This window comes from Salmo salar, chromosome ssa06 (assembly GCF_905237065.1).
Source record: "Salmo salar chromosome ssa06, Ssal_v3.1, whole genome shotgun sequence".
Taxonomy (NCBI): Eukaryota; Metazoa; Chordata; class Actinopteri; order Salmoniformes; family Salmonidae; genus Salmo; species Salmo salar.
The window spans coordinates 78,146,805-78,174,073 of record NC_059447.1 but is presented as its reverse complement, the minus strand read 5'-3'; the positions used below and the strand labels follow the sequence as shown (position 1 = coordinate 78,174,073).

General features: G+C 41.4%; 2 protein-coding genes across 2 annotated transcripts in view; one reads left to right on the top strand and one right to left on the bottom strand.

Moving 5' to 3' along the window:
• Nucleotides 1-3,429, bottom strand: part of LOC106608116 (visinin-like protein 1) — a 41,896-nt gene extending 38,467 nt beyond the window's left edge. Inside the window, exon 1 of the mRNA XM_014205836.2 lies at nucleotides 3,128-3,429. The gene's annotated coding sequence lies outside the window, so the exon portion shown is untranslated. The remainder of the gene's footprint in view (nucleotides 1-3,127) is intronic.
• A 488-nt stretch (nucleotides 3,430-3,917) lies between these two features.
• LOC106608117 (uncharacterized) lies at nucleotides 3,918-18,675 on the top strand. Its single transcript, XM_014205837.2, has 6 exons — nucleotides 3,918-4,062; nucleotides 5,033-5,081; nucleotides 11,179-15,351; nucleotides 17,269-17,492; nucleotides 17,867-17,956; nucleotides 18,256-18,675. Exon 3 carries the CDS (start codon nucleotides 12,792-12,794, stop codon nucleotides 13,953-13,955), a length of 1,164 nt encoding a protein of 387 aa, XP_014061312.2. The 5' UTR covers nucleotides 3,918-4,062; nucleotides 5,033-5,081; nucleotides 11,179-12,791; the 3' UTR covers nucleotides 13,956-15,351; nucleotides 17,269-17,492; nucleotides 17,867-17,956; nucleotides 18,256-18,675.
• The last annotated feature ends 8,594 nt before the right edge of the window (nucleotides 18,676-27,269 follow it).

The following is a 27,269-nucleotide window of genomic DNA, read 5'->3' as shown; positions in this document are numbered from 1 at the left end:
TTTGCAGTTCTGACAAGCACATACTGATTGCCTTCCCCCAAAACAACTCTATCATGTTCTTCTTGTGGTTCTTAGAATAACTGAAGAAGACATTCCACTTACTCTATCTCTGGAACTTTCATGTCATGGAATGAGATTGTACTCTAATGACAAATCATCAAAATGAACAGATATCAACTCTAGGCACACCTTCTGAGTACCCAAAGTAGTGGAGGTAGTTCGGAAAACTGTGTTCTCGTGATTAGTAACCATGGCTATGCTTTAGCTCAGTGGGCTATCAATCTGGCCATGGTATAGGCCTAGTAAAGGCTGGGGGGATAGTTCTCATTTCCATCCAGCCATTACTATCTCCATGCCTCTAATGTCAATTAGCTCTGGATCCTTATTAACTAGGGCACAAGAGGACTGAACACACACACACACACACACACACACACACACACACACACACACACACACACACACACACACACACACACACACACACACACACACACACACACACACAGACACACACACACACACACAGGACCATGCTATGATCACACACACAGGACCATGCTATGAACACACACACACACACACACACACACACACACACACACACACACACACACACACACACACACACACACACACACACACACACACACACACACACACACACACACACACACACACACAGAGGACCATGTTATGAACATGCAAAGGTAGTAGCCTCCAGTGAACAAGTTGACAGTGATAGTCAAAGCACATCTCCAGAAGAAGCTGTGTTGTTGTTAGCATAGAGTTACCCATAAGACAAACATCCAGGGATAGATGGTGCTGTATTCTCGAAGCAAGCAGTAACCTATGTTCTGAGACATATAAACTGGTGACATTTTCCTTGTCACAATACGTGCTGTCACTCTCAATGAAGTATGGGCCTCAAGACAGCAACAGCAGCACCAGACAGATCAGTCCCATGTGAGCAATGATGAGCATGTATAATCCACTACCGGGCTACTCCACTCAGAGGTGTGACACTTTAAAAGGTCTTCCATTCACACAATGGCAGAGGAGCAGAGTACAGACTGCTCCAAGAGGTGCACCTGTATGCCCCAGTCTAATGTTTTGCATATCACGAACACAGCACCGTTGTCAAGAGACTTAGACGGCGGACTAGGCTATACGCTGATGATGAAAATGTCTGTATTGCTTCCCTACAGGTCCATTTCAGAGCAGCAGCATCATCAGACAATGAGTGAATGGATGTTAAATGCAATGTAAAGGTGACTGGAGGGAGGAGTAGAAGAGATGGAGCGGCAGGTAGCCTAGTGGTTAAGATCGTTGGGCCAGTAACTGAAAGGTCGCTAGTTTGAATCCCCGACTAGGTGAAAAATCTGTCGATGTGCCCTTGAGCTCCTGTAAATCTGCTAAATGACTCAAATTTAAATGTAATGATGTGAAGGAGAAGAGATAACGTGAAGAATAAAAAATCGAAATTGCAAGTCAGTTAAGAACAAATTCTTATTTACAATGACGGCCTACCGAGGAACAGTGGGTTAACTGCCTTGTTCAGGGGCAGAACGACAGATCTTTACCTTGTCAGGTCGGGGATTGTATCCAGCAACCTTTCGGTCACTGGCCCAAAGCTCTAACCACTAGGCTACCTGCCACCCCAAAAGGAAATGCTTTTAGTTGACAATGACTAATTCCCTGAAATCATAGTCTGAATCTACTGCTGCAGTCGTGTTAGTGATGACAAAAGACCCAGATAGTGCCACTCGGTCACAAAGAAGTCTGTCTGCAGTGCATTGCAGAGGGCAGCATGTTGTCATCCGCTCAGTACACTGAGACAGGGCCAAATAGATACATACAGTAGATGTTTCTAAGGATCTGGGGCAGCCTCTTGGTACATTTGAGTAATTTAGCAGACGCTCTTATCCAGAGAGACTTACAGGAGCAATTAGGGGTAAGTGCCTAGCTCAAGCGCACATAGGCAGATGTCTTACCTAGTTGACTCAGGGATTCAAACCAGCAACCTTTTGGTTACTGGCTAAACTCCACTAACCAAAGCATAGTCATCAGCTGATTCTCTAATATTAACTAATAGTCCTCCTCTCTGTACATTGGCCAGGAACATTATGTAACATCATGTCCCTTTTCCATCATTTTCCAATAGAGAATGACCTTGAGAGTCAAAATCCAGCTAAGTACAACACCCATACATACATTAACACATGCTCAGATCTATACATACAAGCACTATCGATGACATGTTTCATATGCACTGCAAATCTTGCAATCATGATTTCTTAGCACTACCACAAAAAAGAGCATGGTTTAAAGGAAATATATCAGTCTGAGATGAAAGGACATACGATGTAAAACAAATCTACATTTAAAAGTCAGTTTTCCGTTTTGGGATTATTTCTATCATTATTTCAACATGCCACGAATGCATTTGTTTCTAAACTAGCATCGCCCGGCAAATCAAACCGTTCCATGCGTGCAGCCAAGCCAGCGCGAGCCCAGCCAGGGTGAGCGCATACAAACTGTCAGAAGCGAGGCAGCATCCCCTAAGCACTACATCAGAACCACAACAGAGGAAAGAAAGCTCAGAGGAAAATGCCACATTACAACTGCATTTTAAAATGTCATATATTGCATTTGGCAAATGAATGAAAACAACACCACACATTAACTGTATCTATTGACATGTAGCCGTTTTCTAGTTGTAGGCTACTCTTGATACTTTTGTTTTTGAAAAATCCACCAGTGAAGTAGGCTAAACCACTCCCGCCCCATTCAGTACCAGGCTATTTGTTTGGGAGACAAAGAGCCATAACTGACATTATTGTTTTCTGTATTCTCTTAATAAATAGCCTACAATATGAAATGATATGATTTGCAGTCCTGCTGTTGATCCATTATGATATAGCCTCTTACTAAGGAGATTGGAGCATGCTTCCCCAATGTAAAATTACACCTAGCCTAACCTAATTATTTAATACAACTGTATTAGTCTGTAGTATAGTGCATCTAGCAATGACTTATAATGATTATCTTTACAAATCATAATTGAATAGAGGGAAAGTTTCACTATGCATTTTACTGTAATCCACAATAAATAAAACATATTTACCTTGCAAGAGTGCGAAGTTAATTGGTCTTTGCTCTCTTCTTCAGAGTAGGTTATATGTGCGGACAGAGACTATTAGTCAAACGTTTTGTCAAGGCTTGTGGTGAGGTTTTCTTGGGAAGAAATGAGCCTCGTCGAAAATCACTGATGCAGTTCCAAGGATTCTGCAAGTAAGTAGGACCGTTCACACACACACACACACACGCTCGCTGAGGATACAATGAAGCGCAGCGTCAGACCGTGTGTATCACGACTCTCTCTCTCTCCCTGTCTCCCTCACACAGAGTGGTTGATGCCAGGCATGCAATGGACCACTGTTTTGGTGGGGTGTTTTTTGAGTTTGCGCATGAGGAAAGGAATACGCCTTCTACTGCACCTATGCTATCTGTGAAGTCGAATGATTTTTATGTGGATTAAATGTGCAGTCTCATGAGGGTCATTGTCAACATATATAGCCTATGATAGGAATATAAATAGCAAAATATATTAAAATCAAAGTACATTCCCCAGATCCTGGTGGTAGGGGTAGGCCTACTACATGCTATCAATCTGCTATTATGCCTATTGATTATATTCTGCCATTATTATCAAATCAGTCCTACTTTCAAAAGGAACAACAGCATTTGAACAGTCCAAAAATAATGAATGATAATGTAACAAAGCATCTCTTTATGCTTATTTTTTTTAAAGGCTGCCACTACCAAAGGTTAGGCTGATTATCTATTCTTACAGCATATCTGGCGCCAAGGGTTTACTTACCTTCATTGACTCACTCACGCACGCGCTAGTGGCATTTCGCGCCAAACAGCAAAACAGCTGGTGGTGTCAGCAGCATCAGCACCACACAGACCACAGCGTCCAGTTTAGCAACAACAAAAATGGCTAACTAGCTAACGTTAGCTAGCTACTTTGTTTTGAATCTGTAAAAGGTTTCTCTGGTAAGTCATCAAATAAGTGTCGGGTTGTGAAAACGCTATTATTGTAGGTAGCTACTTGTATTTTACAAACTACACACATTTACAATATTACGAGCTAGTTAGTTTGGTTGGTAGGGTAACTAAAGTTAGCTAGTTAGCTAGCTAGGCTTGCTAGCTATTCTTTTCAAAAAGTTGTCAGGGATGTCAATAATGACATTATTATCCGAATCCATCTAAAACGGCTCTTCATTTTGTGTAAATTTAGAGTTTGAACCAATACAAAGCGGGGCCTTTTGTTCAATAATAAAACGATGTGTTTGTGGTGGCAGCCTATTCATATGCTTTTTAATTAAATTCAGAAGGTACAATAGCAAATGGAAGTTATTGATGGGCATTCTGAGTCTTTTCGGTGAGCCGGCTCCTTTGGCTCCCAAACAGCTCTTCGTTGAAAATGGTTCAAATCGAACTAGAACCATGAACAAATTGTAAATCTCCGATATAAATACCAAAAGGTAGGCTACCATTATGTCAGATCATGAAATTGAAATACATTTTTACCTGGCCAAACTATTATTATTATTAGCTATTGGTTTTGCGTGGACCAGATTGACGCGCTTTCCGCACTATTTATTGTTTCTGAAGTGAGGATAATTAGATAATTATTTTGTAACTTAGTTGCAGATAAACGTTGTTTTGAGCTCAAAAAGTAGTAGCACTATGCAAATCAGGGAGCCAAATTAACGCCTCTTTCACCGATGCGATTCGGTTCCCGACATTCACCGAAAAGATCCGTTCAAATAGAGCCGTTTGTTCGCGAAAGACTCATCACTAATGGAAATCAGATACATACAATTTACATTGGTTACATGTTCAAACCGTTTCTCACCTGCTGTAATGTTATGTAAACATATATTATGTATATTGCCGTTTGTTTATTCAGTGCTACAGTATTAAAATCCAGTAACTGATGATTATGTATTTTGCTTTGAAGGTTTTTGCTGAAGTACCTTTCCTCTGTTGAGATTTGGTTTCACTGAAAGGTGAGTCATAGGAATCAACTACTGCTTTGATGTATTTTCAGGGTGCAAAGCTCCATTTTCAGCAGTTGGTTGTAAATGCTGAAAGAAGTATACAGTTGAAGTCGGAAGTTTACATACGCTTAGGTTGGACTCATTAAAACTTGTTTTTCAACCACTCCACAAATTTCTTGTTAACCTGTTTGGGATAGGGGGCAGTATTTTCACGGCCGGATAAAAAACATAACCGATTTAATCTGGTTACTACTCCTGCCCAGAAACTAGAATATGCATATAATTAGTAGATTTGGATAGAAAACACTCTAAAGTTTCTAAAACTGTTTGAATGGTGTCTGTGAGTATAGCAGGCCAAAACCTGAGAAGATTCCATACAGGAAGTGCCCTGTCTGACAATTTGTTCTTTTTCTGTGGCATCTCTATCGAAAATACAGCATCTGTGCTGTAACGTGACATTTTCTAAGGCTTCCATTGGCTCTCAGAAGGCGCCAGAAAATGTAATGGGGTGTCTGCAGTCTCTGGGCGAAAAACAGCAGGAGTTTTTGTGCGTGGTCAGGCAGAGAACAGTGACACTGGAGATGCGCGTCCACGAGACGACTCCATTTTTTTTCTTTCAGCCTTTGAATGAATACAACGTCGCCCGGTTGGAATATTATCACTATTTTACGAGAAAAATAGCATAAAAATTGATTTTAAACAGCGTTTGACATGCTTCGAAGTACGGTAATGGAATATTTTGAAATTTTTTGTCACGAAATGCGCTCGCGCGTCACCCTTCGGATACTGACCTCAACGCACGAACAAAACGGAGCTATTTCAATATAACTATGGATTATTTGGAACCAAAACAACATTTGTTGTTGAAGTAGAAGTCCTGGGAGTGCATTCTGACGAAGAACAGCAAAGGTAATCCAATTTTTCTTATAGTAAATCTGAGTTTGGTGAGGGCCAAACTTGGTGGGTGTCAAATTAGCTAGCCATGATGGCCGGGCTATGTACTCAGAATATTGCAAAATGTGCTTTCGACGAAAATCTATTTTAAAATCTGACACCGCGATTGCATAAAGGAGTTTTGTATCTATAATTCTTAAAGTAATTGTTAGTTTTTTGTGAATGTTAATCATGAGTAATTTAGTAAATTCACCGGAAGTTTGCGGTGGGTATGCTAGTTCTGAACATCACATGCTAATGTAAAAAGCTGTTTTTTGATATAAATATGAACTTGATTGAACAAAACATGCATGTATTGTATAACATAATGTCCTAGGAGTGTCATCTGATGAAGATCATCAAAGGTTAGTGCTGCATTTAGCTGTGGTTTTGTTTTTTGTAACATATATGCTTGCTTTGAAAATGGCTGTGTGATTATTTTTGACAGGGTTAGATTAACGAGAATCTTGTCTTTAAAATGGTGTAAAATAGTTGATTGTTTGAGAAAATTGAATTGTGGTATTTTAGTTGGTTTTGTATTTCGCGCCGTGCAATGCCATTGGCTGTTGGCTAGGGGTTCCGCAGGCGGAACAGGTTTGGCAAGTCGGTTAGGACATCTACTTTGTGCATGACACAAGTAATTTTTCCAACAATTGTTCATAGACAGATTCCAGTGGGTCAGAAGTTTACATACACTAAGTTGATGTGCCTTTAACAGCTTGGAAAATTCCTGAAAATGATGTCATGGCTTTAGAAGCTTCTGATATGCTAATTGACATCATTTGAGTCAATTGGAGGTGTACCTGTGGATGTATTTCAAGGCCTACCTTCAAACTCAGTGCCTGTTTGCTTGACATCATGGCAAAATCAAAAGAAATCAGCCAAGACCTCAGAAAAAAATTGTAGACCTCCAGAAGTCTGGTTCATCCTTTGGAGCAATTTCCAAACACCTGAAGGTACCACGTTCATCTGTACAAACAATAGTACGCAAGTATAAACACCACTGAACCACTCAGCCGTCATACCACTCAGGAAGGAGACACGTTCTGTCTCCTAGAGATGAACGTACTTTGGTGAAAAAAGTGCAAATCAATCCCAGAACAACAGCAAAGGGCCTTGTGAAGATGCTGGAGGAAACAGGTACAAAAGTATATCCACAGTAAAACGACTCCTATATTGACATAACCTGAAAGGCCGCTCAGCAAGGAAGAAGTCACTGGTCCAAAACCGCCATAAAAAAGCCAGATTACGGTTTACAACTGCACATGGGGATGAAGATCGCACTTTTTGGAGAAATATCCTCTGGTCTGATGAAACAAAAATAGAACTGTTTGACCATAATGACCATTGTTATGTTTGGAGGAAAAAGGGGGATGCTTGCAAGCCGAAGAACACCATCCCAACCGTGAAGCATGGGGGTGGCAGCATCATGCTGTAGGGGTGCTTTGCTGCAGGAGGGACTGGTGCACTTCACAAAATAGATGGCAACATGAGGAAGGAAACTATGTAGATATCTTGAAGCAACATCTCAAGACATCAGTCAGGAAGTTAAAGCTTGGTTGCAAATGGGTCTTCCAAATGGACAATGACCCCAAGCATACTTCCAAAGTTGTGGCAAAATGGCTTAACCTCTTACATCTAGATGTGCCGCTAGCGGAATGCCTAGCCAATATCCAATGATAGAGCGTGGCGCGAATTACAAACACCTCAGAAATCCAAAAACTTACATTTTTCAAACATATGACTATTTTACACCATTTTAAAGACAAGACTCTCCTTTATCTAACCACATTGTCCGATTTCAAAAAGGCTTTACAACGAAAGCAAAACATTAGATTATGTCAGGAGAGTACCCAGCCAGAAATAATCAGACACCCATTTTTCAAGTTAGCATATAATGTCACAAAAATCAAAAACACAGCTAAATGCAGCACTAACCTTTGATGATCTTCATCAGATGACACTCCTAGGACATTATGTTATACAATACATTCAGAACTAGCATACCCACCGAAAACTTCCGGTGAATTTACTAAATTACTCACGATAAACGTTCTCAAAAAAACATAACAATTATTTTAATAATTATAGATACAGAACTCCTTTATGCAATCGCGGTGTCCGATTTTAAAATAGCTTTTCGGTGAAAGCACATTTTGCAATATTCTGAGTAGATAGCCCGGCCATCATGGCTAGCTATTTTGACACCCACCAAGTTTGGCACTCACCAAACTCAGATTTACTATAAGAAAAATTGGATTACCTTTGCTGTTCTTCATCAGAATGCACTCCCAGGACTTCTACTTCAACACCCAATGTTGTTTTGGTTCCATATAATCCATAGTTATATTGAAATAGCTGTGTTTTGTTCTTGTGTTCAAGACACTATCCAAAGGGTGTTGCGCCGGCGCGTATCGTGACAAAAAATTTCAAAATATTCCATTACCGTACTTCGAAGCATGTCAAACGCTGTTTAAAATCTATTTTTATGCTATTTTTCTCGTAAAATAGCGATAATATTCCAACTGGGAGACCTCGTTTTCATTCAAACACTGAAAATAGAAAATGGAGTCTTCACATGCACGCGCGCACGCCCGTGTCATTGTTCTCAGAACGACCACTTTCCAAAAGCCCTACTGTTTTTCGCCCAGGGACTGCAGAGTCATCATTCCCCGTTCTGGCACCTTCTGAGAGCCTATGGGAGCCTTAGAAAATGTCACGTTACAGCAGAGATCCTCTATTTTCGATAAAGAGGTTATAGAAGGCCAAGAAATGGTCAGAGGGCACTTCCTGTATGGAATCTTCTCAGGTTTTGGCCTGCCATATGAGTTCTGTTATACTCACAGACACCATTCAAACAGTTTTAGAAACGTTAGGGTGTTTTCTATCCAAATCAAATAATTATATGCATATTCTAGTTTCTGGGCAGGAGTAATAACCAGATTAAATTGGGTATGTTTTTTATCCGGCCGTGAAAATACTGCCCCCTATCCTAAACAGGTTAACCTGTTAGGGCTAGGGGGCAGTATTGACACGGCTGGATAAAAAACGTACCCGATTTAATCTGGTTACTACTCCTGCCTAGTAACTAGAATATGCATATAATTATTGGCTTTGGATAGAAAACACCCTAAAGTTTCTAAAACTGTTTGAATGGTGTCTGTGAGTATAACAGAACTCCTATGGCAGGCCAAAACCTGAGAAGACTTCAAGCAGGAAGTGGCCTGTCTGAGAAGTAGTGTTTCATCTTGGCTCTTTTTATTGAAGACTCAGGATCTGTGCAATAACGTGACACTTCCTACGTCTTCCATAGGGTCTCAGAGCCCGGGAAAAAGTTGAACGATATCGAGGCAGGCTCTAGCTGAAACACTTTATCGCTTTTGGCAAGTGGCCACTCAGAGTACTATGGGCTTAGGCGCGTGCCCGCTTCGACCGAATGCTTTCTTTTCCTTTGTCTGTTTATCTAAACGCAGATTCCCGGTCGGAATATTATCGCTTTTTATGAGAAAAATGGCATAAAAATTGATTTTAAACAGCGGTTGACATGCTTCGAAGTACGGTAATGGAATATTTAGAATTCTTTTGTCACGAATTGCGCCATGCTCGCCACCCTTATTTACCCTTTAGGATAGTGTCTAGAACGCACGAACAAAACGCCGCTGTTTGGATATAACGATGGATTATTTTGGACCAAACCAACATTTGTTATTGAAGTAGAAGTCCTGTGAGTGCATTCTGACGAAGACAACAAAGGTAATAACATTTTTCTTATAGTAAATCTGACTTTGATGAGTGCTAAACTTGCTGGGTGTCTAAATAGCTAGCCCTGTGATGCCGGGCTATCTACTAAGAATATTGCAAAATGTGCTTTCACCGAAAAGCTATTTTAAAATCGGACATATCGAGTGCATAGAGGAGTTCTGTATCTATAATTCTTCAAATAATTGTTATGCTTTTTGTGAACGTTTATCGTGAATAATTTAGTAAATTCACCGGCAGTGTTCGGTGGGAATGCTAGTCACATGCTAGTCACATGCTAATGTAAAAAGCTGGTTTTTGATATAAATATGAACTTGATTGAACAAAACATGCATGTATTGTATAACATAATGTCCTAGGGTTGTCATCTGATGAAGATCATCAAAGGTTAGTGTTACATTTAGCTGTGGTTTGGGTTTATGTGACGTTATATGCTAGCTTGAAAAATGGGTGTCTGATTATTTCTGGCTGGGTACTCTGCTGACATAATCGAATGTTTTGCTTTCGTTGTAAAGCCTTTTTGAAATGGGACAGTGTGGTTAGATTAACGAGAGTCTTATCTTTAAAATGGTGTAAAATAGTAATATTTTTGAAAAATTGAAGTAATATCATATCTAAGGTATTTGAATAACGCGCCACAGGATTCAACTGGCTGTTGAGTAGGTGGGACGCAAGCGTCCCACCTAGCCCATAGAGGTTAAAGGCAACAAAGTCAAGGTATTGGAGTGGCCATCACAAAGCCCTGACCTCAATCCTATAGACAATTTGTGGGCAGAACTGAAAACGCGTGTACGTGCAAGGAGGCCTACAAACCTGACTCAGTTACACCAGCTCTGTCAGGAGGAATGGATCAAAATTCACCCAACGTATTGTGGGAAGCTTGTAGAAGGCTTCCCGGAAAGTGTGACCCAAGTTAAACAATTTAAAGCCAATGCTACCATATACTAATTGAGTGTATGTAAACTTCTGACCCACTGGGAGTTTGATGAAAGAAATAAAAGCTGAAATAAATAATTCTCTCTACTATTATTCTATTATTTTACTAGGATTAAATGTCAGGAATTGTGAAAAACTGAGTTTAAATGTATTTGGCTAAGGTGTATGTAAACTTCCGACTTCAACTGTACAGTTACTATCAAATCATACAGTAATGTTGTATTCTATTTCGCTGGCCAAATGTATTGCACTTGCAGTAAGCCTATATGTAAATTATCAACCATATTGAAATAAGGAGCTACAAAACATTTCCTTTTCTTTTAATTCTGTAATCATTAGCTCGTCATTCTATAAGTGTGTTTCTCAAATGAATTTCATCTTTGATATGCCATACACACTTTATAAACAACATATCTTACTCAATGTGTTTTCTCTGGAATAAAAACATAGGTTGACAGTAAATCTGTCTTTGTTTTAGGTGTAGTGGATAAAAAAAAGGAATGGATAAACACACACAAGATGGTTGTTTTCCCATTGAGGAAGATACTGCTCCATTGTCTCCTAAACGACTAAGGGCAGATTGCACAATAACAAACAAACACAGTTGCAAAACCCATTTCAAATTCCCAGAACTGTTGAGTTTCCGGAACAACGACGGTGTCACATCACTGCAGAATAGGCCTATTCTTCAGGAGGACAAAACACATAGAGTTGAATCTGACCATGAATATCTCAAATACACAGTGACAGGATTTAATTGTGGAGAAATGGGAAAAGAGGAGAGTACAGCTCTCGGAGATAATCAGACATGCGCAGGGTCATGTGTAATCAGTCCTCGCAGTACAGATGGAGACTCTCAAGGTCTATGTCAAGGGCTAGATGAACAACATGATCCACTTAGTGAAACAGGCACCTCTTCTTACAGCTTTCACTCTAGAAATGAAGCAGGGTGTGTGTCAGCAAAGTCTCACTCTTCTGATGACAGAGCAACTGATACATCCTCAAGTCATGATTTCAATCAGCCTGGGAAATCACTCAAATGCAGTCTCACCGGTACTAGTCCCGCAGCAGATGAAGAAGCAGTGACTGAACAAAATGGTGAAAGCCGCATCCCAGTAACCGACCACAGCTCAAGTGTGAGTGATGGTACTGAAGAACGTGATTACACCTGTAAAAGCCTGGCTCTGAATTCAGCCATTTACAGTATGGGCTTCATCAAAGGATCTACTGAAGGTGAAAATAATCATCATATTCAGAATGAGGATAAACATGGATTCAATCAAAGTATCTGCTATGAGAAAGAGGCCAGGCGTTACCCATTACCCAGTGACTACAGAGAGGACTGCGAGTCATCTGGCTCTCATGCTGAAACTGAACCTTTTGGGAACTTTACAGGAGTGAAAAAAAATGAGGGAAATGTAGCCAAATTGCAGAATGATGTGAGAGAAAATGCAGATGTCTGCGATAGAGAAGCAAAAGCCCAAGTTAACAAGAAGTACTTCATGCATAATGACAGCTCTGCCGCAGCTGAGACAGTAGTTGAATATATAGATGGTTCCGTTGTCACTTGTTATACGGTATTAGACAGACCTGTACTGAGTGATGGGGCTGAGATCAATATGGGTCTTACGCATGATGATCTCCGTGAACCAACATTGGGGCACGCTGTTGGCACTGTGACAGCTGAAACTTTGTATGAACTGGGTGTTGATCACAACACAATACAGAAACTGTCGGTTTCAACAGACCTCAGTCAAAAGCCAGCTGATGTTAATCGCAACAAAATAGCAAGTGTAACCGAACATGCAGTTTGCTCTGACGTCAACGGAGTGGCTTTAGAAACGACGTCTCCTCTCCACCCACCACAACCAGAATATACCACGTCTCCTCTCCACCCACCACTACCAGAATATACCATGTCTCCTGTCCACCCACCACAACCAGAAGATACCACGTCTCCTCTCCACCCACCACAACCAGAATATACTACGTCTCCTTTCCACCCACCACAACCAGAAGATACCACGTCTTCTCTTCATCCACCACAACCAGAATATACCACGTCTCCTCTTCATCCACCACAACCAGAAGATGCCACGTCTCCTCTTCATCCACCACAACCAGAAGATACCACGTCTCCTCTTCATCCACCACAACCAGAAGATACCACGTCTCCTCTCCACCCACCACAACCAGAAGATACCACGTCTCCTCTCCACCCACCACAACCAGAAGATACCACGTCTCCTCTTCACCCACCACAACCAGAAGATACCACGTCTCCTCTCCACCCACCACAACCAGAAGATACCACGTCTCCTCTCCACCCACCACAACCAGAATATACCACGTCTCCTCTTCATCCACCACAACCAGAAGATACCACGTCTCCTCTTCATCCACCACAACCAGAATATACCATGTCTCCTCTTCACCCACCACAACCAGAATATACTATGTCTCCTCTCCACCCACCACAACCAGAATATACTACGTCTCCTCTCCACCCACCACAACCAGAAGATACCACGTCTCCTCTTCATCCACCACAACCAGAATATACCACGTCTCCTCTTCATCCACCACAACCAGAAGATACCACGTCTCCTCTTCACCCACCACAACCAGAATATACCATGTCTCCTCTTCACCCACCACAACCAGAATATACTATGTCTCCTCTCCACCCACCACAACCAGAATACACCACGTCTCCTCTTCATCCACCACAACCAGAATATACCACGTCTCCTCTTCATCCACCACAACCAGAAGATACCACGTCTCCTCTTCACCCACCACAACCAGAATATACCATGTCTCCTCTTCACCCACCACAACCAGAATATACTATGTCTCCTCTCCACCCACCACAACCAGAATATACCACGTCTCCTCTCCACCCACCACAACCAGAAGATACCACGTCTCCTCTTCATCCATCACAACCAGAATATACCACATCTCCTCTCCACCCACCACAACCAGAATATACCACGTCTCCTCTCCACCCACCACAACCAGAAGATACCACGTCTCCTCTTCACCTACCACAACCAGAATTTACCACGTCTCCTCTCCACCCACCACAACCAGAAGATACCACGTCTCCTCTTCATCCATCACAACCAGAATATACCACGTCTCCTCTTCATCCACCACAACCAGAAGATACCACATCTCCTCTTCACCCACCACAACCAGAATATACTATGTCTCCTCTTTACCCACCACAACCAGAAGATTTCCTCTTGAGGACTGCTGAATATGTCAGGAGTGCTACTTTGGAGCTCTCTTTGCATTTTGATGCTCAAAATGGAACCCAACTCAAAGGTGAATATGAAGACACCTGCCAGTTATTGGTGGAACAGTGCAGCTGCACAACAGAGGAACATGACACAAGCAGCCAGGGGATCCATCATTGGGAGCCACTTCTCAGCAGCACTCCTGGCCATGAAGAGAGTTATGATGCTGAAGAGGGAAGCGAAGTAAGTTCTGACACAGCAAAACACCTTTGTGAGGAATGGGACCCAGCTGGCCAGGTTTCTACCATTAAAGACTATCTAAAGACACGTGAGGCTGTTAGTTTTCCATCTGAGTGCACAGTTCTGAATGGAATAATGGATGAAAACGGTGACAGTGTTACAGAAACTGACCTGCATGTCGATTCAGTGAACAAGGAACTTGGAATGATACCTCGATGTGACATGCTAAGCACAGGGGTCATAGGTGCGATGACTGGTGAGTGGATCAACAACTGGCCCAAAGGAGAACTCTGCAAAGTTGCCAACCTACCAATACTCCACCTTCCTGCAGAAGCTACACCTGGAACTGTTCTCTTGCAGGCTGCCAAGGAGGGTCCAGCAGTTGATCACACCGACGGAACTGAAGCACTACTCAAGATTGAAAACAATCTTGTGGTCCCTTTCACCTCAGTACCCAACGATGCTGTCGTCCCAGGATCAGATTCTAACCCAGAGGATGACACAGTACGGGACCGAGAGGAGGACCGATCAGTCTCAGTCATGCCATCTGCGGCACACATTCTCTCTGACTGTGTGCCAGTTGGGTTTGACACATTTGAAAAGATCCAGCTCTGTCCCCTTGACACCAATGGCCTGGAGCACAGCCCTCTCCTCAGCAGCTCGCCCAGTCAAACGTTTAAAACTGAGTTCCAACACCACAGTGCTGGTGGCACTATGCACTCAGGAGAGAGTGATGAAGAGGACATAGCAGAGGAAGAAGAGGACCAGTGCCAAGAGGAAGCTGAGAGGGGATTTTTCCACTGTGAAAACACCAAGTTTAATGAAGTCCCTGTCCCCGACTTTATCTCACCCCAAATCTCTCCATCATTGAGTCCAGAAATGCCTTGCCAGTCTTCTATTCTTTTCTGTGGAACTTCCCAGTGTGATTCTCCCCCTCAGGCAAAACTCCCAACTCTCACCTCTGACAAAAACATCCATCCGGTTTCTGAAACCCTTGACTTCCCAGAGTTTGAAATAAAGGAGAGGTTTGACATGGTCATGGAAGAGCTCAGTTTGTATTTTGAGATCAGTGACGAGGCAGGTTATCAATCATCCGAAAGAGCAACGTCTGAACAGTGCAGCGTTAGGGATCCTGGAGCTGAGGAGGACAACACTGATTTAATAACGTGAGTGTTTCTATTGTTTTTATTATGGTTACTGTGTGACTAACTAATTTCCCCTTGTGGATTAAAGGGATAATTTTGAATTTTGGCAATTAAGCTTCTTATGTACTTCCCCAGAGTCAGGTGAACTCCAATATACAATTTTTATGTACAGTGGGGGGAAAAAGTATTTGATCCCCTGCTGATTTTGTACGTTTGCCCACTGATAAAGAAAGGATCAGTCTATAATTTTAATGGTAGGTTTATTTGAACCGTAAGAGACAGAATAACAACAAAAATATCCAGAAAAACGCATGTCAAAAATGTTATAAATTGATTTGCATTTTAATGAGGGAAATAAGTATTTGACCCCCTCAATCAGAAAGATTTCTGGCTCCCAGGTGTCTTTTATACAGGTAACGAGCTGAGATTAGGAGCACACTCTTAAAGGGAGTGCTCCTAACCGCAGCTTGTTACCTGTAAAAAAGACCCATGTCCACAGAAGCAATCAATCAATCAGATTCCAAACTCTCCACCATGTCAAAGACCAAAGAGCTCTCCAAGGATGTCAGGGACAAGATTGTAGACCTACACAAGGCTGGAATGGGCTACAATACCATCGCCAAGCAGCTTGGTGAGAAGGTGACAACAGTTGGTGCGATTATTCGCAAATGGAAGAAACACAAAAGAACTGTCAATATTCTTCGGCCTGGGGCTCCATGCAAGATCTCACCTCGTGGAGTTGCAATGATCATGAGAACGGTGAGGAATCAGCCCAGAACTACATGGGAGGATCTTGTCAATAATCTCAAGGCAGCTGGGACCATTGTCACCAAGAAAACAATTGGTAACACACTACGCCGTGAAGGACTGAAATCCTGCAGCGCCCGCAAGGTCCCCCTGCTCAAGAATACATATACATGCCCGTCTGAAGTTTGCCAATGAACATCTGAATGATTCAGAGGACAACTGGTGAAAGTGTTGTGGTTAGATGAGACCAAAATGGAGCTCTTTGGCATCAACTCAACTTGCCGTGTTTGGAGGAGGAGGAATGCTGCCTATGACCCCAAGAACTCTCCACCGTCAAACATGGAGGTGGAAACATTATTCTTTGGGGGTGTTTTTCTGCTAAGGGGACAGGACAACTTCACCGCATCATTTGACGGGGCCATGTACTGTCAAATCTTGGGTGAGAACCTCCTTCCCTCAGCCAGGGCATTGAAAATGGGTCGTGGATGAGTATTCCAGCATGACAATGACCCAAAACACACGGCCAAGGCAACAAAGGAGTAGCTCAAGAAGAAGCACATTAAGGTCCTGGAGTGGCCTAGCCAGTCTCCAGACCTTAATCCCATAGAAAATCTGTGGAGGGAGCTGAAGGTCCGAGTTGCCAAACGTCAGCCTCTAAACCTTAATGACTTGGAGAAGATCTGCAAAGAGGAGTGGAACAAAATCCCTCCTGAGATGTGTGCAAACCTGGTGGCCAACTACAAGAAACGTCTGACCTCTGATTGCCAACAAGGGTTTTGTCACCAAGTACTAAGTAATGTTTTGCAGAGGGGTCAAATACTTATTTCCCTCATTAAAATGGAAATCATCTTATAACATTTTTGACATGCGTTTTTCTGGATTTTTTTGTTGTTATTCTGTCTCTCACTGTTCATATAAACCTACCATTAAAATTATAGACTGATCATTTCTTTGTCAGTGGGCAAACGTACAAAATCAGCAGGGGATGAAATACTTTTTCCCCCCACTGTATCTGCATCCAGTATGAAGAAAGTTAGAGGTAGTTTCGCGAGCCAATTCTAACTAGCGTTAGCACAAAGACCGGATGTCTTCGGGATCAGCAAGCTTTGGCACACGAAACGACCTTCTTATGAACTTCCTTCATATCCCGAACTATCCCTTTAATAAAGTATTATCACTCTCATCTCCTAGACGGAGCACTAGTGACCATCCAAGCAGCCAGGATGCGGTGGAAGACGAACCACGTGGAGGCACATCAATGGGAGATGATGACCACGGTCTGAAAACATATCAAGCAGAACCAGAAACTACATGTACCACTGGGGGCCTTGACTGTGAGCAGGAGGTGCCTCTTGAATGCTGCCATCAAGGCACAGAGGGAGAGGACTCAATGTACTCTTCAGCCAAGCACAAAGGTTGGTGTGAATCGACATTTAACAAAAGGCCTTGGTCTGATACTTCACTCTCTAGATAAATGTCTTGCATAAAGACGTCTCAGAAAACAAGTTTATTTATGTAACCCTAACAAGAATGTTAACTGAGTAGTTTGTATTTGTATTTTTATTGCATCAGTCAGACACCTATCGGATGGTGTTTTTTTTCTTTCTTGTTGTCAATTTGCAGACTATCAATACACGTTCCAAAATTATATGCAACAATGGAATTAAAACACAGCCATAGAAAAAACTGTTTTGTTGTTGTTGTTGTGGGGACAGTGATAGCTTATCAAATCACAAACAGAGTAATCCTGCCTTAACATGACGGTATTATTATTGGATTGTGTCGACAGATCACTCCAGGGGGCAGGGAGCAGATGAGAAATGCAAGCTGTGGTCTCCTGCGTTCATGTTTCTCCCATGCCTGGACCAGTTAAACCAAAGTAGGTTACACATTCCCACTCTGAGGGGAGTATTTTGTTAAAAATCAGCAGGTTGTAAAAGGTTTTAGTTGAAGTAAGGCGTTTCAGTAATTGGAGTTATTTATTTACTCACTGAGGCCTTTTACAGCTCTTGGAGCATCATGCTATCAACAGCAGCTCTCTAACATATCTGGTCTGTTAATTGGAGTTAGGCCTAGATATTGTACACTACACTGTACTGTATGCAGCAGGTGGTAGTCTGTTCACACACATAAGTACAGTACTAAATCATGTATTTATTCTTGTCTCCTTACCTCCAGGAAAGCCTGAGCAACCTAAAAGATTGGAGCCTCTGAAAACATGCACACGTCCCATCAGGGTTGGACTCTCCAAGAAGGCTAAGACTAAACAACTTCACCCCTACTCCAAGTGAGCACTTGATGAAATGTATTTATGCAGGATATGTTACCTTATTTTATTTTAACTTCATTTACACAGGGAAGTTCACATTGAGACCCAGTTCTCTTTTACAAGTGAGCCCTTAACACATAAAATACCTTCTTCTTTATAGTATAGTATTTCTGGGTTTAACTCTAGCTCTATGCTATACTATTGAAAATATAAGAGATTATTAAAAGCCTTACTTCAAATGAGAAAATGAGCACTTCATGTAATGTATTTACAGTGCATTCGGAAAGTATTCAGACCCCTTGACTTTTTCCACATTTTGTTAAGTTACAGCCTTAATCTAAAATTGATTAAATAGTTATTTTGCCCTCATCAATCTACACAAAATGCTCCATAATGACAAAGCAAAAACAGGTTTTTAGAAATTTTTGCAAATGTATGAAAAAATAACAACTGAAAGAGCACATTAACATAAGGATTCAGACCCTTTACTCAGTACTTTGTTGAACCATTGATTACAGTGATTACAGCCTCAAGTCTTCTTGGATATGACGCTACAAGCTTGGCACACCTGTATTTTGGAAGATTCTCCCGTTCTTCTCTGCAGATCCTCTCCAGCTCTGTCTGTTTGGATGGGGAGTGTAGCTGCACAGCTATTATCAAGTCTCTCCAGAGATGTATGATCGGGTTCAAGTCTGGGCTCTGGCTGGGCCACTCAAGGACATTCAGAGACTTGCCCTGAAGCCACTCCTGCGTTGTCTTGGCTGTGTGCTTAGGGTTGTTGTCCTGTTGGAAGGTGAACCTTTGCCCCAGTCAGAGGTCCTGAGTGCTCTGGAACGTGTTTTCATCAAGGATCTCTGTACTTTCTCCGTTCATCTTTCCCTTGATCCTGTCTAGTCTCCCAGTTCCTGCCGCTGAAAAACATCCCGATAGCATGATGCTGCCAACACCATGCTTCACCATAGGGACGGTGCCAAGTTTCCTCCAGAAGTGACGCTTGGCATTCAGGCCAAAGAGTTCAATCTTGGTTTCATCAGACCAGAGAATCTTGTTTCTCATGGTCTGAGAGTTCTTTAGGTGCCTTTTGGCAAACTCCAAGCGGGCTGTCATGTGCCTTTTACTGAGGAGTGGCTTCCGTCTGGCCACTCTACCATAAAGGCCTGCTTGGTGGAGTGCTGCAGAGATGGTTGTCTTTATGGAAGGTTCTCCCATCTCCACAGAGGAACTCTGGAGCTCTGTCAGAGTGACCTTCGGGTTTTTGGTCAGCTCCCTGACCAAGGCCCTTCTCCCTGATTGCTCAGTTTGGCCGGGCGGCCAGCTCTAGGAAGAGTCTTGGTGGTTCCAAACTTCTTCCATTTAAGAATGATGGAGGCAACTGTGTTCTTGGGGACCTTCAATGCTGCAGACATTTTTTGGTACCCTTCCCCAGATCTGTGCCTCGACACAATCCTGTCTCGGACCTCTACGGACAATCCCTTCAACTTCATCGCTTGGTTTTTGCTCTGACATGCACTGTCAACTGTGGGACCTTATATAGACAGGTGTGTGCCTTTCCAAATCATGTCCAATCAATTGAATTTACCACAGGTGGACTCAAAGTTGTGGAAACATCTCAATGATGATCAACGGAAACAGGATGCACCTGAGCTCTCATAGCAAAGGGTCTGAATACTTATGTAACAGGGTATTTTTGTTTGACATTTTTAATAGATTTGCAAAAATGTATAAAAACCTGTTTTCGCTTTGTCATTATGGTATATTGTGTGTAGATTGATGGGGAACATTTTTTGTTTAATCCAGTTTAGAATAAACGTAACAAAATGTAGAAAAAGTCAAGGGGTCTGAATACTTTCCGAATCCACTGTATGTAATATTTTATGAATAATATGTTACCGCTTTCTAATTATTTCAATTGTCGGAGTATTTATTGATGGAAGTTATGTATTTCATATTGTTTTGCAAATGTACATTTGAATGGCCTTGCTACATTATTGTGGGAGGTTTGGAGTTGTTGAAAAAAGTTGTTCACCAGAGGATACATATGGTAGTTTGAAATAGACAGTACTTAATACAAATGAGATTGAGAAACTTGATATATCCCTAGGCTAAACTCTTCTCTCTTACATACTTATTATTATTACACACTGACTTCTCATTCTGTTAACACTACCGTAAGAACAAGTAAATAATTTAGAAAACAAGCTAGTCTCCAATAAATGTGTCAATTTGTCAGTTTTTCTATAATGCTCCACAGGCTCCATTAAAATCCTGATTTAGTTGATTTTCCCTGCGTTAGTCTGGGACAGGTCCCCCAGGTGATGAGGGTGGCAATGAAATATGTATTTGCGGGAATGTAATGGCGGGGATGATAATAGTCTAGTATACCAAGAGAGACTGTGCATGGCTTTGCAAAATAAGGCTGATATGAAATATTTCAACTTTTGTTGCTAAATCCATAATGTTTAATCATGAACAGACTAAACCGTCAGGGTACTGAACACCCTATCATCATTTGAAATCAAATTACTTACCGTTATGTATATGTGTGCAACAGTGAGATGTAGTTGGTTGATTACTTTGTCACCTTTGTAGCTGGAGAAATGTCTGGTTACATAATTTATTCAGTATCAGTGTAAATGAATCTTCATGTGGATATAAGTATTCTCGCTCTCTCTCTCTCTCTCTCTCTCTCTCTCTCTCTCTCTCTCTCTCTCACTCCATACAGAGACTCTATGGGTTATTTAACTACTTGTGGTTCATTTCCTATCTTAAAAGACTATAATATGCAGTATATACACTACCATTCAAAAGTTTGGGGTCACTTAGAAATGTCCTTTTTCAATTTTTTTGTTCATTAAAATAACATCAAATTGATCCGAAATACAGTGTAGACATTGTTCATGTTGTAAATGACTATTGTAGCTGGAAACAGCTGATTTTTTATAGAATATCTACAACAGCAACCATCACTTCTTTGTTGCAATGGCACATTGTGTTAGCTAATCCAAGTTTATAATTTTATAAGGCTAATTGATCATTAGAAACCCTTTTGCAATTATGTTAGCACAGCTGAAAACAGTTGTTCTGATTAAAGAAGCAATAAAACTGTCCTTCTTTAGACTAGTTGAGTATCAGCATTTGTGGGTTCGATTACAGGCTCAAAATGGCCAGAAACTAATAACTTTCTTCTGAAACTCATCAGTCTATTCTTGTTCTGAGAAGTGAAGGCTATTCCATGTGAGAAATTGCTATCCCGGAGTCGCCTCTTCACTGTTGACGTTGAGACGGGTGTTTTGCGGGTACTATTTAATGAAGCTGCCAGTTGAGGACTTGTGAGGCGTCTGTTCTCAAGCTAGACACTCTAATATACAAACTAGACACTAATATACTTGTCCTCTTGCTCAGTTGTGCACCGGAGCCTCCCAGTCTTTCTATTCTGGTTAGCTAACACAACGTAATATTGGAACACAGGAGTGATGGTTGCTGATAATGGGCCTCTGTACACCTATGTACACTGCGTGCACAATTATTAGGCAAATTAGTATTCTGATCTTATCATTGTTTCTATTCACATTTTCGAACTCCAAACCATATAAACTTGAATGCTTATTGGATTTAATCATTTTCAGGTGATATGTATTTGTGTAATGAGGGAGGGTGTGGCGAAAGTGAATAACACCTTATATCAAGGTGTGCATAATTATTAGGCAGCCTTATTACCTCAGGTAAAATGGGCCAAAAAATAAATTTAACTGACACAGAAAAGCCAAAAATTTAAAATGCCTCTCAGGCGGATGCGACACTCTTTAAATAGCTAAACTATTGAGGTGTGACCACCAGACATTCAAACGTTTTGTTGTAAATAGTCAACTGCGCAAAAAACGCATGGGGAAGAAAAGGTGCAAATTAACTGCAAAAGACTTGAGAAGAATTAAACGTCAAACTACCAGGAACCCATTATCCTCCAGTGCCACCGTATTCCAGAACTGCAACCTACCTGGAGTGTTCAGAAGTACAAGGTGTCAAGTGCTCAGAGACATGGCCAAGGTCAAGAAGACTGAAACAAGACCACCACTGAATAAGATTCACAAGTTGAAGTGTCAAGATTGGGCAAAGAAATACCTGAAGACAGATTTTTCAAAGGTTTTATGGACAGATGAAATGAAAGTGACTCTTGATGGACCAAATGGATGGGCCCGTAGCTGGATCAGTAATGGACACAGGGCACCACTTTGAGTCAGGTGCAAGCAAGGTGAAGGAGGGGTACTGGTATGGGCTGCTATCATTGAGGATGAGGTAGTTGGACCTTTTCGGGTTGAAGATGGACTGAAACTCAACTGCCAAACCTACTGCCAGTTTCTGGAAGATTCTTTCGTCAAACAGTGGTACAGGAAGAAGTCCTCAGCATTCTAGAAGGCCATGATCTTTATGCAGGACAATGCTCCATCACATGCATCCAAGTACTCCACTGCTTGGCTAGCCAGCAAGGCCCTCAAAGATGCCTGAATAATGACCTGTCCCCCTTCCTCACCTGACTTAAATCCTATTGAGAACTTGTGGGCCCTTCTCAAACGTGAGATTTACAGTGATGGAAGACAATACACCTTTTTGAACAGCATTTGGGAGGCTGTGGTTGCTGCTTCAGCGAAAATTGATCGTGAACAGATGAAGAAACTGACAGACTCCATGGATGGAAGGCTCATGGCAGTTATTGAAAATAAGGGTGGCTATATTGGTCACTGAATATTTTTGAAAGGCCAAAAATGTTATATAATTGTCATTTTGTGTTACTTATCTGTTACACTTACTCTAAAAATTGAGAATCAACAAGTGAGTTGAGAGAAATTATTTTAGTAATTTAGTTGCCTAATAATTGTGCACACTAATAGTTGCCTAATAATTGCGCACACTTATATATTTCCCTGAGAAAGACAAAACTCACTTTTCCTTTCTTAAACATTCAGGTTTGAGGTTCAATAACATTTTGGATTGACTGAGAGCATTGTGTTTGTTCAACAATAAAATTAATCCGGAGGAATACAATTTGCCTAACAATTGTGCACGCAGTGTAGATATTCCATAAAAAATCTGCCGTTTCCAGCTACAATAGTCATTTACAACATTAACAATGTCTACACTGTATTTCAGATCAATTTGATGTTATTTTAAATGGACAAAAAAATCTATTTTCTTTCAAAAACAAAGACATTTCTAAGTGCCCCCAAACTTTTGAACGGTAGTGTATATACAGTCGTGGCCAAAAGTTTTGAGAATTACACAAACATTAATTTTCACAAAGTCTGGTGCCTCAGTTTGTATGATGGCAATTTGCATAAACTCCAGAATGTTATGAAGACTGATCAGATGAATTGCAATTAATTGCAAAGTCCCTCTTTGCCATGCAAATGAACTGAATCCCCAAAAAACATTTCCACTTCATTTCAGCCCTGCCACAAAAGGACCAGCTGACATCATGTCAGTGATTCTCTCATTAACACAGGTGTGAGTGTTGACGAGGATAAGGCTGGAGATCACTCTGTCATGCTGATTGAGTTCGAATAACAGACTGGAAGCTTCAAAAGGAGGGTGGTGCTTGGAATCATTGTTCTTCCTCTGTCAACCATGGTTACCTGCAAGGAAACACGTGCCGTCATCATTGCTTTGCACAAAAAGGGCTTCACAGGCAAGGATATTGCTGCCAGTAAGATTGTACCTAAATCAACCATTTATCGGATCATCAAGAACTTCAAGGAGAGCAGTTCAATTGTTGTGAAGAAGGCTTCAGGGAGCCCAAGAAAGTCCAGCAAGCGCCAGGACCATCTCCTAAAGTTGATTCAGCTGCGGGATCGGGGCACCACCAGTACAGAGCTTGCTCAGGAATGGCAGCAGGCAGGTGTGAGTGCATCTGCATGCACAGTGAGGCGAAGACTTTTGGAGGGTGGCCTGGTGTCAAGAAGGGCAGCAAAGAAGCCACTTATCTCCAGGAAAAATATCAGGGACAGACTGATATTCTGCAAAAGTGTCAGGTGCGTCGTAAAAAGTGGACCAAGGCGCAGCGGGTATCGTGCTCATCTTCCTTATTTTATTTGGATAACCGTGAACACTTAACAAAAATAACAAACAATGATGAAACAGTTCTATAAGGCTTACCAGCTACACAGAAAATAACTACCCACAAACACAGTGACAAAAACCTCCTACTTAAATATGGCCTCCAATTAGAAGCAACGAAGAACAGCTGCTTCCAATTGAAGGCCAAACCAAACCTGAACATAGAAATAGACTAAATAGACATTCAAACATAGAAATAGACAACATATAACATTACCCAAAAATCCCAAGACACATAAATCAAATACACCCCTGCCAAGTCCTGACCATACTATAATAACAAAATTACCCCTTACTGGTCAGGACGTGACAAAAAGGTACAGGGATTGGACTGTTGAGGACTGGGGTAAAGTCATTTTCTCTGATGAATCCCCTTTCCTATTGTTTGGGGCATCCGGAAAAAAGCTTGTCCAGAGAAGACAAGGTGAGCGCTGCCATCAGTCCTGTGTCATGCCAACAGTAAAGCATCCCGAGACCATTCATGTGTGGGGTTGCTTCTCAGCCAAGGGAGTGGGCTCACTCACAATTTTGCCTAAGAACACAGCCATGAATAAAGAATGGTACTAACACATCCTCCGAGAGCAACTTCTCCCAACCATCCAGGAACAGTTTGGTGACGAACAATGCCTTTTCCAGCATGATGGAGCACCTTGCCATAAGGCAAAAGTGATAACTAAGTGGCTCGGGGAACAAAACATCGATATTTTGGGTCCATGGCCAGGAAACTCCCCAGACCTTAATCCCATTGAGAACTTGTGGTCAAACCTCAAGAGGCGGGTGGACAAACAAAACCCCACAAATTCTGACAAACTCCAAGCATTGATTATGCAAGAATGGGCTGCCCTCAGTCAGGATGTGGCCCAGAAGTTAATTGACAGCATGCCAGGGCGGATTGCAGAGGTCTTGAAAAAGAAGGGTTAACACTGCAAATATTGACTCTTTGCACATATATATATTCATACCCCTTGACTTACAGTATTTCAGTTCTCTACTAGGTTTTCAGTTTTCTAATGCTTTTCTGATTACTTTAATGGTCAGGTTTGTACTTCGTTGAAGCCATTGAATCTGATGCCTCTGTGATATGAAAGAGATATTGTCTCGATTGCAACTAACTGACAGACCTTCATGCAATCCTACAGTTTACTGCAGGATTTCTTAAAACGCTAGTAGCAGGAAATTACATGCACCTGCAATCTAAACTAAGCTTGATTGCAACGAAAAACCCACAAGGATAAACCAGTAGATCACTTGAGCTCGCGTTATTTTAGTACGTATTGATGTTTTAACAACAGATCAGATGGCGATAATCTGGTGGCTTTCGATGGTTGCAATTGGCCCATTAAGGCGCTTGATGGGAGTGAGAAACACATCAAAGCCTCACACAGAGCCAGAAGGTATCTCTGTATTTTGAAGTTCTTAGAAAATTACTCCTCTCAATCCTTCACAGATGCTCCCCCATGTAATTAATTTACCGCAATTATGAGCTCCAATAATTATGTAACCCGGGATCCAAGATCTTAAATACTACTGACAATGAAAACGTGTTATTAGAGGGGAGGGTCCAAAAATGTGAGAATTAGGCACACTTACATATGTTTGTTTTTATTAAAATGGACATGGCATATTCAAGGCACCAGGAGACTAGAAACTGCAACCTTCAGCTAGAGACCTCGCATGTACCATATACAGTGCCTTCGGAAAGTATTCAGCCTTATTCTAAAATTGATTAAATAGTTTTTCTTCCTCATCAATCATCACAGAATACCCCATATAGAGGTTTTTAGAAATGTTTGCAAATTTATTCAAAATAAAAAACAGAAATATGACATTTACATAAGTATTCATACCCTTTACTCAGTACTTTTTGAAGCACCTTTGGAAGCGATTACATTATTGAGTCTTCTTGGGTATGACGCTACAAGTTTGGAAAACCTTTATTTGAGGAGTTTCTCCCATTGTTCTATGCAGATCCTCTCAAGCTCTGTCAGGTTGGATGGGGAGTGTATCTTGCACAGCTATTTATTTACAGGTCTCTCCAGAGATGTTCGCCATTACATAAATATCATTTTACACTTGAAAGGGATCTCTTTTCCCTTCATACCCAGCCCCCCTGCAGATAGATGTCAACTGTATCAGAAAAATGTGACCAGAGATTTTTAATGAGTATAGAAAGGCCCAGCGAAGACCGATATACCATATTTCACAGCATGTTTCTCCAATGGAAGCAAAACTGTTACATCATCCACTTCATCTTTTATTTTGATTTATCAGATAAACAGCTACAGCATCTATCACACACAAATCCAAACCATCAGGTATCTGTCATCATGGCCATTGACAGTGTTATATACTGTACCTCTTGAATAACAGAAAACAGTACCTTAGTGAGGTTATTTTTGGCTGCGTTTAGACATGCAGCCCAATTCTGAAATGTTTTCCACTAATTTGTCTTTTGACCAATCACATCAGACTATTACGCCATCATGACGTTTCTGCCAGAGCAGAATCATAGAATTCAGATGAATTCTGAATCACATATATGAAACATAACAGTAACATACACTGAGTGTAAAAAACATTAGGAACACCTGCTCTTTCCACGACAGACTGATCAGGTGAATCCAGGTGAAAGTTAGGATCTCTTATTGATGTCAGTTGTTAAATCCACTTCAGTCAGTGTAGATGAAGGGGAGGAGAGTCTTGAGACAATTGAGACATGGTTTGTGTATGTGTGCCATTGGGAGTGAATAGGCAAGATAAAATATTTAAGTGCCTTTGAACGGGGTATGGTAGTAGGTGCCAGGCGCACCGGTTT